This window comes from Nomia melanderi, chromosome 8 (assembly GCF_051020985.1).
Source record: "Nomia melanderi isolate GNS246 chromosome 8, iyNomMela1, whole genome shotgun sequence".
NCBI classification, from domain to species: domain Eukaryota; kingdom Metazoa; phylum Arthropoda; class Insecta; order Hymenoptera; family Halictidae; genus Nomia; species Nomia melanderi.
The window spans coordinates 11,475,408-11,489,500 of record NC_135006.1 but is presented as its reverse complement, the minus strand read 5'-3'; the positions used below and the strand labels follow the sequence as shown (position 1 = coordinate 11,489,500).

Here is a 14,093-nt window from a genome sequence, read left to right as displayed (position 1 = left end):
GGAGAAATCTTTCAACTGCTCCGACTATTTTTTATTTGATTTTCAGTGGCGCATATTGTTTTGCACAAGAGTGCAAGAGGTTAATATTGTTATACAACAACTGTAATGATAATAATAATAATAATAATAATAATAATATATTATATTATAATAATAAGCACTTAGTATTATAAGTACTATAATATTATTATAATAATATATTACGTTATAATACATTATATAATTAATATCATCATCATCATCATCATCATTGTTATTATTATTATACTAAACGAATCTCTCGCATTACCGCATTTGAAAAAAAAGGTGCAGCGAACTGCGGAACGTTGATCGTCGAGATGATCGAAGGCGAAACCACCCCCGTGTCCAATGAATAATCCCCTGGATCATCGGGTGACAGTGAAAAATACTTTGCTCGGGCCCCCGAAGTGTCGATTAATCGGTACTAAATCGGTGCGCGGAGATAAGACCGTTATCTGACCGATGGATCGTGGCCGGGGGTAATCGAAGTAGTTTAAGTAAGCGTTAGCCGCGGCGACACGGGGGTGGCGCGCAACGCATCGGTTCCCCTTTGAACGATACACGGCCGATGCCGAGAATCACTCGCGTGGCGGAGTATGTATGTAGGTACTTGCGAGCTGGCATCTGCTATGAGTCACGGCTGACGAATGGTCCGACGGAGAGTGACGGGGAAAGTTAGGGGGACGGAACTGGAAATGGTGAGAGAAAACGGCGGGGACACGGGAGAGCCGTTGCTGATAAAGATGGCTCGAATCTAGCGTCATTATTAGGCGTCACGATATAAATGAGCCAGCATTTCTCTTCGACTCTCCGAGTACGGTGCCAAAGCCAATTTCTCATTGACTTTTCGACCAACGTTCTCGAAGATTAAATAAATTTTTCAGTTCATTTAAATTTAACCCTTTGTACTCGGAAGTTCTCCACTAGAAACGTGCAATATTTCTCAATGAGATATGAACATCGTTCTTTGAGACTAAGAAACGTACGTACGTACAGTATTTCACATATATAATTATATTATTATTAATGTATGTAATTATATCACATATTATGTGTAAGACTATAATTTTGCTATATCAAATCTAGTGGTGACCTCTCGAGCACAAAGGGTTAAGTAACGATTGAACTGCGGATTTTGATGCGAATTCAAACTTTTTGAAATAGGATTAGAAAGATGGAAATAAAAAATGATTTCACTAAAAAATATTCGAAAAGTTGTTTGGGTATTTTGGTAGATTTGATTTTGTGTTCGAATGTTTGGTAAATCAAAAATCTCGATCATCGTTTCTATGGTTTATTTGTATCCTTCCGAATGAAATCGTTGAAGTTTAAAATATCAATTATTGTATAGAATCACGTGATGGAAGCGAGGTGCATATGGGTGAAACACGATCCCCTTCAACCCCCTCAAGCCCCGAGTACACAATTGGTTGCCATTTGGCAAACGCAGCGAACGGGTGTATTGTTCTCGTTGTTTGACAAGAATAACAACTGTTTTACAAACTTTTGCAAATCTGTGGGATTTATTTGAACATTGTAGTCACGTTGTAGTAACATTTGGCAAGGCGTCACTCTTTCTTTTAGTCGAGCGTATCGTCCCGACGTTTTGCTTGGTAGAAATTAAGATTAGGCGAAAGAGGTGTCCGTGAGCATTCAGAAAATAGTATCGACTGAATAATTTACTTCGGTATCGATCGCAACCTCGGACGCTTATATTAGAATAGTATTTTTCCATTAGATTTAAGTTATAAAAGTTTGTTCGTATTAAAATAGAACAAAATGCAATCTTACTCCTCCGAGACCCGATGCAATATTCAACAAAAATAAACGCCTTTATCGTTTAGAAATAGAAATTTTCACGAAGGTTCATACCGGAATAATTCGTCAACCATTCTAAAAATCAAATACTCGAACTATTTTGTTACTCTATTCCACAACAAAACTATTGTTCCCTATTCGAAAGTAACGGACCACAGATATCTCTGGAAATTCAAATTCTTAAGAGTATCATTACGAGTACGAAACCACAATAGAAAATGAAAATTCTCTCGATAAGCATTCTAAAAACTACACTCCGAATACTTATATATATCGCGTGGATTCCAGAGAATTTTCCCCTTTCTCCCCACAGAACCATGAGAATCTGGTGTCTATATGAATGAAAAGAACCAACATGGCGCGTCTCCGCGCGATTCGAGGACCGCAACGGGAAGCGTATGCGGAGCAAGCTAATCGGGAAACCATGCCAGGAAATCGGGTAAAAGCACGGCGAACGTCGCGCGGAGGGGAATGAATGAGTCAGAATGAGAGAAAATAGCGGGAGGGGCGACATGGTGATATATTTCGGTGACAGAAGGCACATGTGCGTACACAAAGACAAAGAGCGGCGACACCTGTCGCGCGATCCCGAAAATGATATCGCGGTTTTCCGGGAAATCGGATGTAACTTGTTGCCCCGAGTCCGGCCGTTTCCCCCCTCCCCCGACCGGCCCAGAAAATCCGCCAGCTCCAGGTCCGTTCTGCGGAAGGTTAAAATTAAAACGGTGGATTCACGTTCTCAGAACGCGCAAACTTGTTGCGGCGCGCCGGATTTTCGCTGCGCAATTCAGCGTGGTCATCGTCGCGTTGGCAGGAACCGCAATGAAATAATCCGGGACCGATTTAAACCGGCGCGTTTATAAATAAGCTTAACAATATTTCGAGCGAGCCGCGATACGGAAACTAATTTCGAGGAGGGCGCGGTTTACATTAACGCGTATGTACATTTCGGAAAGCGTCCGCATAGGGATACGTTTCTGCTTGGCAGAAATATAATTTCCTTTTTATCGGAACACCTGGCGTAGGAAAAAATTTATACCGCGGAGGATATTATGGTGATAATACAGCTGGAATGTTATGATTGGTGAATGGGACCGAATTAATTTATATGTGAAATATATCTGCTGTTCTGGGTTATAGCTCGATCCCCGGACAAGCCGGACGTCGAAAAAGTTTACGAATATTTGCAGCGAGAGAGAGAATATTGAAGATTTACTGGTAGCGAGGTCGAACTATTGAGGGTTAAAGGAAATATGACTTTCGGCAGTGTGACGTCACGGGTATCTTTTAATTAATCCTGTTCCCAAGCTCTTAATCGACACCTCTCAATATTTAATCCGATTATTGAAACAATTCAACCACGATTCATTTGATTACAAGCTACGGCCTGCAACTATCAATTGCGATTCACCATGGCAATTTTAATTATAGATCAGCAACGAACAAACTTCATAAAAGCTAATTACCAATCGAATCAATTGCGTCCGAATCGTTATTAACCCCCTACACCGAAGAAGTGACTCTCAGCTACTTAATTCGTCACAGTAAACTCCGATACTCAAAACACTCGTTCCCTAAAAATTATCATTAGCTCGCTTCAAAACAAACAGAAACATATTCATTCAGACAGAAATCAACTTCCAGAAAAACAAGGAAACTCTCGCAAGGGGTTAGTGATCGAAGTAGGTACATCCTAGCCCAAGATGTCCGATCCGAAGGAAGCTAGACCCGCAGCCGAGTCCCGAAGGACGTCGTCAACGTCTCTCCCTTCGTCGACGCAAGTTCGGCGTAACGGAAACAGGGTGTAACCAGCCGTTTCCGGTGGACCATTCACCATGCGCGAGGACTAGAAGACGAAAGGCTTCCATTCATGAAACCATGAGTCACGCGCGCGCGAGCGAGCGAACGAGCGAATGCACACCAGTGAATCCCCCGCCCAACCCTTCTTCATGGTGCCCCACTGGCTGCCAGTCTCTCCTCGTCCCGTGTCAGTCGTGTGTTTATTGCACCGCATTTCTGTGACCCGTGCGCTCGCCAATGTGTGCGTTCGTTCTTGCGTGTGTGTACGCGAACGACACCGGCAAAGAAGGGGAGGTGGAAGAAGGGTGTGGACGAGGAGGGAGCTGCGAGAGTGTGTGCGTGCAACGGCGTGCACACAGGGGGGAGAGAGTTCCTACCGAATGTGCAACCGGTGGAATGCTGTACCTGGCCAACCGTCCCGGCACCGTAGGGACTGTTGCGTGAAATGAAGGGCACCTTGGTGCGTTGACCGTTAAGACGTCTCTTGTGGGCAAACAAAGCGACGACTTTGACCCTTCAAGGTCCCGCGCAGCGCGACTCGAGCCTCGAGCGGGGTGTTTTCAGCCCTTTCCGTGGGAAATTACGAGAAATTGATGCGACAGAGGATCGATACGCTGTACTAGTCGTAGAATATGTTAGTTTATTGCCAACTTTGAAGCGTCCTTTTCGTTTGTACGTCGATTCGCGGTTTTCAGATGGAATTACAGGCAATTAACCCATTGAGTGCTGTGGGCGCGTGTATGCGTTTTTCGATCTTTTTAGTCTCACGCGTACCGTGCTAACAATTCTACGTGTACGCGGTTAATATACGCCTTTCTCTGGCATCATTAAATTTAGTGAAATTGAGGTATTACAATCTCGATTTGATCGCAACTTAATTGTATAAATTAACATAATTCGTCGATCACCAAACGAGCAACGAAATATGCCGTCCACACGGAACGTTTCAGTTAGAAGTATTCAGCACTTAAAGGGTTAATGCGATAGGAGATCGATACGTTGCTGTATTAGCGAAGCGACGTTACATTGGAAAGTTTGGAACTTTTTGAGGATATTAGAAGTAAACGCTGAAGAAGCGGTGTCGAAATGTTCCGGGTGCTCGGTTCGCGGTTATTGCCTTGCGATTTGCCTTGTTGATATGGTGCTGGAATTTTTACGTTTCGCTTTGACGATGGATACGCTGTTTAATGAAGAGTTTGTTGTGGTTGAAAGAGGTTGAATTTTCAACCCCATCAATGGAGTATTTTCACACAAATTTTGTTCGAATTCGATCTTCGTTCAACTGGAAAATCTACGAGTGTCTATTGAAATCACCCCCTGTCTGTGTATCATTCCCATCAGCCAAACCCTACACGAATCCTGAACAATTTTCCGCGCGAATAAATCGCGAGTTACGATCCAAGCGTTCTTCCGGCGCCCGAGGCGGACGGCGTTTACCGTTTTAACGGTGGAATCTTTATTCCCGGGGAACGGGAGGGTCCAATCAGGATGGAAAGTTTAACCGGTGCAGGTATCACAAAGGATCGAGTCCTTGGTTCCCATGAGAGGGGAAATAAAAGGACGCCTTGAATCCGGACCGTTAGGAAGTTTCCGCGTCCGAAGGCCTGGAGCGTGGGTGTCTAATCTTTTAGCTTCTCTAGGCCACATTTAACCCTCTGCAGACGGATGTCGGCATTTCGATAAGATGAAATATTCATATTTGGAAGACTAACTCGAAGAAAAATTCGATTCACACACTTTCTACGGGTCTCCACTTTAAATATGAATGTGTCGTAGCTATATAGGTAAAATAATTCGAGTTACAATAACCTTATGGGGTCAGAATATTATATAATAGAATTTGAACAAGCCAGGTCTAGTAAGACACCTGGATGATCCTGGATGATCCGACTGTTAATCCAACGAACACGTATCCTCCATCGTTGGGAACGTGAATCGCGAGCGAGTCGTAGCCGACCCGCGTCGGGAGTCGAGTTTCGTGGCGCGTTATGAACGGCAATGACGATCATTGGCCGTGGACACACCCAGCCAGCCGAAAGAATTACTCATCGACCAGAGGCCAGCGTTCTCTCTTTGTGAACGTTTAGAGCTCGCGTCGACTGACCTCTCTCCCGTTTTAGTAGTCTCTCTCACGTTGAATTAAGCCCAGGCCACCGGGCGGTACACGCGCCGGCCGTAACCTCACCCCGACATTTGACACCGGCCGATGCAATTGGACCAATTTGCGGGAACGGACGCACCGCGCGCGTATTTTCAGTCGCGGCGGAGCAACAGGTCTGAAAACCGTCAATGGATCGGACCACGCTTGCTCGTTCAATGTCAGCCGGCGCATTATAAACGCGTCTCGCGTTTCCTCCCGCTAACTATTCAAATGCTTCTCTCGTCGTCCAATTCATCAATTATCCATCCCCCCACTGCTGTGTTCTGGCCTGACTAATCCCGGCCGTGTTTTACTAGCTGCGGACCGCCGCACCGGACTCTAGCCAACCCTGTTGACGAGTGAGCGGAAATGCTACGACCGGGAGCTTGCTGTGAACTCGTTTCGCTGGCCGAGTACGCCGCGAACGAACAGGACAACGCTTTCCTTGGAACATGCTTCCAGTAGCCTGATGCAACAGAAGTTTAGTGCCTAAACGTCTACTTCAAATCCCACGGGTCGAACAGTTGCTAGACGATCTATCGTTTCAGCTCGTAAACCACGTTCGCCTATTTTCACAGAGGATAATGCTAACTGAACTCCGTATCTCTATTTCTAAGCAAGTAACCAAGAAGACGAAAGTGGACGATTGAAAAGAAATAAACGAAGTGTGATCCTACGAGCCCGTAATATAACACTTCTGGGCAATGAAACGAGCTATAACTGTCGCGCTATGAAACTGCCGCTACCCATATCGTTTCCGTTTTCATTGGTCCCGCAAGGGCCGAAGGAGCAATAACGACAAGTGCTCAACTGAAACGCAACAGTTGCGTCAGCAGCGTTAATCGAACAATTGACGGAGCGCGACGCGCGTGTCAGCGGCGGGGAAAGTGTTACACGGGAATCGCGGGCTCTGAACAACATCCGTCTGCGCGCGGACCGGAGGTAGACTGACACTCACCGATGAACTCGAAGGCCTCCTCGAAGTATTGCTTGAGGTTCTGGTGGCCGGAGTCCGACGCAGGTATCTGTCTGTAGGTGATGCCCCTTTCTTCATGGTAACCGGGCAACTGCGAAGTGACGTTCAGGACTCTGGTGGCGCCTAGCGCGCGCAGGAGCTGGAGATCGGCAGCGTCCCGGCCGTTGCCTAGGTACAAGAAGGGTAGGACACGGGACGCCGGGTGGCTGTCGATGTCCGCGGGTTGGGGAGTCGGCGGTCCGGATAGGCTCAACACTGGGCAACCAGGTCCGGGACTAGGGCAACCGCTGACCGCTGATGGACCGGCCCCGTTTGATGGGAGCAACGTGTCCTCGCAGAGATCCCTGTGCCGCCTGTGGAACTCTTTGTGTCCACCTGGAAAACAAATGGGAAATCGTTGTCGTTAGAGGGAAGTCTGATGTTCCTTTTCGTTGAGACGCGTTCACTGATACGAGAAGTTTTAGTGTTTTAGTGTTACTTAGATTCTTGTATTATTCTTAAATGATTGAATTGTTCTTAGATTTTTATTTGTATTGCTAATATTGCTATTATAGTATTATTTAGTATTGCATAGTTGTTTGCTAGTATCACTGGTACTGCTAACTGTTGCTTAGTATTACTTATTATTGCTTAATACTTTACTAGTATCGCGAGTATTGCTAATATTACTAGTACCGCTTAGTAGTTTGCTAGTATTGCTAATACTACTGATATTACTTTGTATTGATTGATATTTTACTAGTATCGCTAGTATTGTTAATATTACTAGTATTGCTTATTATTGCTTAATATTTTACTATCACTGGTATTGCTAATATCACTAGTATTACTTAGTATTACTTAATAGTTCTATCGAATATTCATCAGTCATTGATACTGCACGAGTTCACACTATGAATCCCGGCCCGATCTTGCTCTATCTTGGTTCATCGGAAACAATAGGCAAGGAAAGAATGTTTAGCAGACCGTAGTATTTATCAAGCCTTATTCTTTCATACCAATGACAGATCACTATATTCCAAAGGTCTTCCTTCATTTTACGAAGACTACAACGTGCGTTCCACTTCGTTGACCATTTTGTTTGGACTTCAATCGACACAATTTTGTGACTTTAGAATCTACAGACCTCGTTCCAGGGCATCATAGTCTGGGTCAGGACCCAACGGGACCGAGCAAGTCGCTCGGTCGTGGGAACTCGTCGCGTGAAGTATCATGTTTCCAGAAAAACGCCGACCAGGGACAGGTGCTGTTTCCTACCGAAAAATTTGCTCGGGGATTTAACAAGATCGCTTTACAAGCGAAGCTTGTCTCCTGTCGCGTTGACGAAGGAAATATTTGTTGCCCTAACCGCCGAAGATCGGCATTTTACTTTCCACGTAACGTGTTCCTACTCACAGAACACTTTTTTAAAGCTACACCATCGACAGTAATAAAACAATCTTCCACATCAACCAAGAAACATCGATTTTTAATCCTTTGCCCTAGAATGTTCCTTGCAAGTCAACTTAACCCTTTGCACTCCAAAGGTGCTTCTCAGTCACCACTCGACTGTGCATCAAAATTGTAAAATTTCCTATTTAACATTAAATTTGGAGTGATCTGTCGATACGTGAAATATGGAAATAAAACACCATTGTTCCCCTTATTTCGCGAATAGATTCCTCGTTAAGTTAGTTTAAAAAAACTGTCATTTATATCTCATAAAAATAAATTGAATATTTCTAGTGATAAATTTTTCGAGTGCAAAGGGTTGAAAGAGAAAATCATAAATCAAAGAACAAACCTATTCCACGTATCGATACATTACACAAAGTTCGATATAAAACATCGACCTTGATAATTCCGCTTTATCAAACCAAATGACGAGTCCATCGAATGCGAAGGGTTAAGCCGGCCCAGAAGTCTTCGCTACGAGTCTCTCCGACTCCAAACAAGAGAATCGAAGTCCGTTAAAACAGAGTCGCAACGCAAAGCACAAATGCAATTAGAGTGACCGGTGACCGCGATAAGTCTCGAAAAGGCGTCGACCACCAATGACCAAGATGGCGTCCGCCACGTAACGGTCCTCTCCGTATAATCCCATTGTTTCGACGTGCCGCCGGGCCGGGACGTCGAAAATATCCGCTGCTCCGGTGACTTTCTCTGTTTACAATCGGCAAATAACCGGAGAAAATAGTCGAACAGACATTCCCGTTTATCTTCCCTCCGTGTACACCTAAGAGGAGCCGGCTGGAAGGGTGGGGGAGGCCGACGGGAAGCACAATGCAGCGATTCAGCCTCCCACCGGACGGAATCGCTGGCCCGGGATTGTGTACACAGCGATTTCTCGTGAAACCACGAGCTAATAAACCTTCCGCGCAGCAGGTCCGCCATACTTCCGCGTACCACACGTCTCTCTAAACCTGTACTGTTCGCCGGCGGCGATCGGAGCGGCGAACACAAGGGGGATCCGAAGAAGAAACTCGTGTTCCGTTTCGCAGCGACCGATTTTCGGGTGAGCTCGCTGGATTCTTGGGCAGCCGGCTCGGGAACCCTAGAATCCTGCACACCTCGGGGTGTCGCGGTGCGGTTTTCGAAGCCCTACCGGGGCTGCTTCGGGAGTCTTGAGAGTCTTCCGGTCTCGAGAAACGCGAGCCGAGTAGAAGTAACACCAAGAATCGGTGGATGTCTTCGGACCTCGGGGTCTCGGCCCCCCTTGCGCGTCTTTTGGGGTGGATTCTAGGATTCTACGCGTTCGATTAACGAGGGTTACTTCTTCGTTCTATTTCACCGTGGTTCGACTATTGACTCAATATTTCCTAACATTGTCAGTAGAACTACTAGATGGATTAGACTGAAGCATTCCCGGCTTCCTTCAGAACTATTAGAAAGGTAACACATGCTTGCTTGTAAAGCTACTAATTGATTCGATAGCAGGCAAACTGGACTTTCGAGTTTCTACAAGAGAATTAAGATAAGTCAATTTAGCTACTCGGTAGGTCTAGCGTTAAGACACTTTCTTAATTGTGTCAACAAACTTTCCAATCATCAATACAGTGCCAAACCTATGGAAGAACCAACGAGTGCAGCGTAATGAGAATTAAGAGAATCTAAACACTGCTCCCGCTTCTTCGACATTTATATATCCGGAAGTAATCATCGGTGGGTAAATACTACTGGCTATCTACCACGGGAAAGGAGGAAAACGGCAGTGAGCAGGAAACGAGATAGGAATCGAGGAACCGCGAATAAACGGGCCGGATAAAAATAAAGGAACGCGGCTAACTACAGAGAGATAGAGAAAGAGAGGAACAAGAGAAAGGAGAGAGAGAAGACAGGGGAAGAAATGTGGGCTAAAAGTGTCTTCCTCTCCTGACCTGCAGCCTCGTGAGGCCAGGCCTGGCCTGGCGCAACGATGAGTCACTCTTTTCGCCCCCTGCCGTCGCGCCGCACGGCTGCCAACCCTGCGGCTGACTGTGGCCGACTGTCGCGCGGCCCGATGATTATTCCGCAGTCGCCGCAACGAAACTTCCTTTCGGTAACCGTGGGGTGGCGGAGTGGGAGAGCGGGAGTCCCTCCTTCTTCCGGATTCGATTCGATTCCGCCACGTTAGCACGCTTTCCGCTTAATCCGCCCCCGCACACGTGTGTATCTTTAATTAATTGTGATCGTCGCGCCGAGGAGAGTTCAACCCCTATACTGCGCGAACTTCGGGTTCGTTTTCGAAACCTCCGTCCGCTACGGTAATAATGGATTTACACGAGGGTGGGTGTAAAGAAGCAAATAATGGGGAATGAATGGAGAATGTTGCGATGTTTGGGTAACTCGGTTTTTAGTTATAGTTGTATCTATGTTCCCAGGTCTTTGTACATTGGACTGGATTGATACTTCGGAGTCGAATATCGCAAATCGTTCTGGCATTCCAACGTGACCGCCAGAGTCGTTTGGAGATCAATTCGAATAAAGGAATTCGAGGAATCTTGAAGAATGATGACTCGTGTAGAATACTTTAATAAGATTTGTCGATATTCTTGAATACTACGTTAGAATTGGAGTATCGAAACAAAGCTGGATCCTAGTGGATCAAGCAATCCCCCAGATTTCACCGGAAGCTGCGCATTTCGCGCTAAACGGGTCCAATGAACGGCAGAGATTGAACGCGTGAAGTGCTCGCGAAGATTACCCCCTATTCGATACTTAATGCCACGTTTTGGTTAGATCTTCGCGTCGATCACGCTACCGCTTCTCTAATATCACGAACACCGTACAACTCTCCGTTATCTTTCACAAAGGCCTCTATATCCGAGGAACAAATAATAAAATTCCTGCTGACAATCGAATTGTTCTTACTCCATATGATTTCAAACGTTGAATCGATGATCACAGCAAGACGAAGGCAACCATCGTCTCGCCATAAATCTACGACCGAGCATTCTTTCGCGGTTTCTCCGTTTGAAAATGGAAAAAAAGGGACCAGGCGTAACGGTTTTTCGGGTAGCTCGTTAGACGGGTTTGCGAACCCGACGAAGACTGGTTCGCGATTTGATCCAGATACGCGCGCGCCGAAGAACAAAGTGTCCGCCCCACCGCAGCCGCTATCGTCGGGTACTGGTTTCCCGAAGGAAATCGCGACTTTGTTGCGGGGGCGTGCTATAACGCGACACGGTCACGCCACAGCGAGGTTCACGCGTGTGCGTGTCACCGAGTGACGTCACAAGTTCACGTTTAACCGACGCGATATATTCCTGGCCGACCGACGAGCCAAGTAATTACGCTTAATAGGTCGGAATTATTCGGGAAAGGGATGGGATCGAGCGCGATCGAGCGGCCGTTGGCCCGATTTCCAGCGGTCGAACCGTTTCGCAACGCTCTCCGACGATTTTTCGGATCAAAGGACGTTCAAGGCCTTCGTTTATCGCCGACTCCTGGCCGGGCAGCGACGTCTTCACGGTTTGTTCGGCAACAACAAGGAAAACAGTTCGGCGGCGTGCGCGAAACGGGAGCAATGAACCTCGAACAACTTGATTGTTATAATGACCCGAATGAGTCGCGACCCACATTCCGCTCGACACTGTCGATGCACACAGGACGCGATCGGAGCGTGCACGCTTCGACAGACGTCGAACTTTACACGCCGGATCGTTCTACTGAATCACGATAAATAACCGGACGGAGAAAAATGATCGGCCGTTTATCTCGCCGAGATAGAAATAACGATAGCGTTTATTAACAGATAATGGCGGCTGGAAAATTACCCTTAACCGGTAGGCGAGAAATACGGGATGCTCGAATGGCTTTGTATGTGGTTATCGCATTCGATTACCCAGGAAATGTAGTTCTCCTGTATTTTCAAAGTGAAAACTGATTTCTTCGTGTCCGCCACGCTTTCCGCGGTGAGCAGCGTATTCCGATCGCCGATTTATCGGAATATTCTAGTCACTTTTCTTAGTAAACATCAACTTTTGATCGTTATTATAGATTGAAATTCACGATCATTCCATTACCCTCGTTTATCCTATTAAAATGTTTCCAGCATTCCGATCGTCGACTTATGAAACCGTATCACGACCGATCAGTTTCGATGAAAATTCCCCTAGACTCGTTTTCGTAAGAAACCACGGAATCTCGCGCGGTCTACGATCCGCCTTGCACAACATTTTATCGATGTAAATACGAAACGAGAGAATTCCTTTGGAGATCGACCGAATAATCGGTTACTCGTGATGTAATTTAACCCTGCTTGTATCTACATAACCCAATCACTTTCTCATTCTCTCAGCATTCTCTTTGTTTTTCGAGTTAATCGCATCCTCGTCATGTCCAATGCAATTTGAATTTCATAGTTTAACCGAAAACCTGTATGCTCCACCTTTTTTAACCCTTTACAGTTTAATGCCACTACAATGGCGACTTCGAGCGTCGACGTCTAAAACCGAAAGCTCCAAATAAAAGGGACTGACACATAATTTCTTCCCATTATTTCATAATTCAGCTTTTCTAGTGTTCTCCTGGTATTGCTTAATTGGTCTTTTCAGGAAACGAGTTTGTAGTCTAATTCCCGGCTGCAAGGGGTTAATAATAGGTCAAACGTGTGGATAAATTGAGGATCGCAGCAGGGTTAACGCAGAGACATGAGAGAGAGGCCGATTAGGCGGCTGCAATTCACGCGTGCAGCCAGCCGGGGGTTGAAGAATCCATGAATTCCACCATTCCCGTCCGATTAACACGACACGAGTCATCGGGCACGCGTTTACGCCTAAAATCCGAAATACCGTGGTCTCTGAGTCATCGCCGCGGAGATTGTACGTAGCAGCCGCGTGCCTCGTCCGACTTCGTATTCTCCCATCGCAGGCGCAGGCCAGACGTTTCAGAAATACCATTGCCCATACTTGTCCAGTCGGACGGCCGGGGGATTAGGCGACCGACTAGTAGAAACAGGTAACGATGTCTCTCAATGAATCGAACGCGATCCTAGAACCGGCGGAAAACTGTAACGCCAATTAATCGAACATGGCTGTATCGACGCTGGAGCTACCTGGCAACTACAGAGACTTATTTATAATTTTATTTATAATTTTTCGTAATTTCGTATCGTCCCTTGTTAAGTAAAAGTATCTTCATAATTGTGGTAATTGTAAAATTAAAATTCTCGAATGAATTGCTTGATAGTACTAAGCAGTTAAGATTCGCAAGTGGACTGAGCGCTTCGATTTATAAATTGATTATACTCAGCGTGGCAGAAAGGCTCGATAAGAAAAGAGAAATTTATTTTGTTCGAAGTTTGTTGAAGCACTTAATGGTACAGAGAAAGTTCTGTTTGACTCTGGTTTCTATAATTTGATCCGTGGCGTTTATACTTGTACTAAAGCCCATGGTCCAGTGATTGATGCTTACTAGAACTACCGAGTATTTAACGCGTCCAACATATGATCCCTATAAAAATGGTGACAATTGACTATTTTCGGATTCTTCAGACATTCAATATAGCAAGTGAAGCTATTTATTTCCAAGATCGTTTCGAATATTCTATACTTTTAACATTAGAACTACCAGATGGGTCAGAATGATCCATTCTTGATTTCTTCTTTTATAATTACTGAAAAGGTACAAATGCTTCTCTGAGAAATCCTTGAAGCTGATTTAGCGATACCCACACTGAAATGTAAGCTAATTGAAATCTTAATAAATAGAGAATTATATGTTTTATAAGGAAATTTAGAAAAGTCAGTTTCAGTGCTTGGTAGTTCTAGTGTTAAGATATCAATAATTGTGGAACAAAAAAATCGAAACCGGTCATTTTGACTGGTAGCCCTAGTGTAAAACAGTGATCAAAGATAATACAGTTATTAGAATAAGTTA

The 14,093-nt window shown here is 45.3% G+C and overlaps 1 protein-coding gene across 6 annotated transcripts in view; it reads right to left on the bottom strand.

The window, feature by feature from the left end:
• Window positions 1-14,093, bottom strand: part of LOC116427545 (dual specificity protein phosphatase 10) — a 134,579-nt gene that overhangs the window by 5,357 nt on the left and 115,129 nt on the right. For all 6 annotated transcript variants that reach the window (XM_031978007.2, XM_076370095.1, XM_076370097.1 and 3 more), the window contains one exon: window positions 6,738-7,130. In XM_031978007.2, the coding sequence (XP_031833867.1) occupies window positions 6,738-7,130 (393 nt within the window). The remainder of the gene's footprint in view (window positions 1-6,737; window positions 7,131-14,093) is intronic.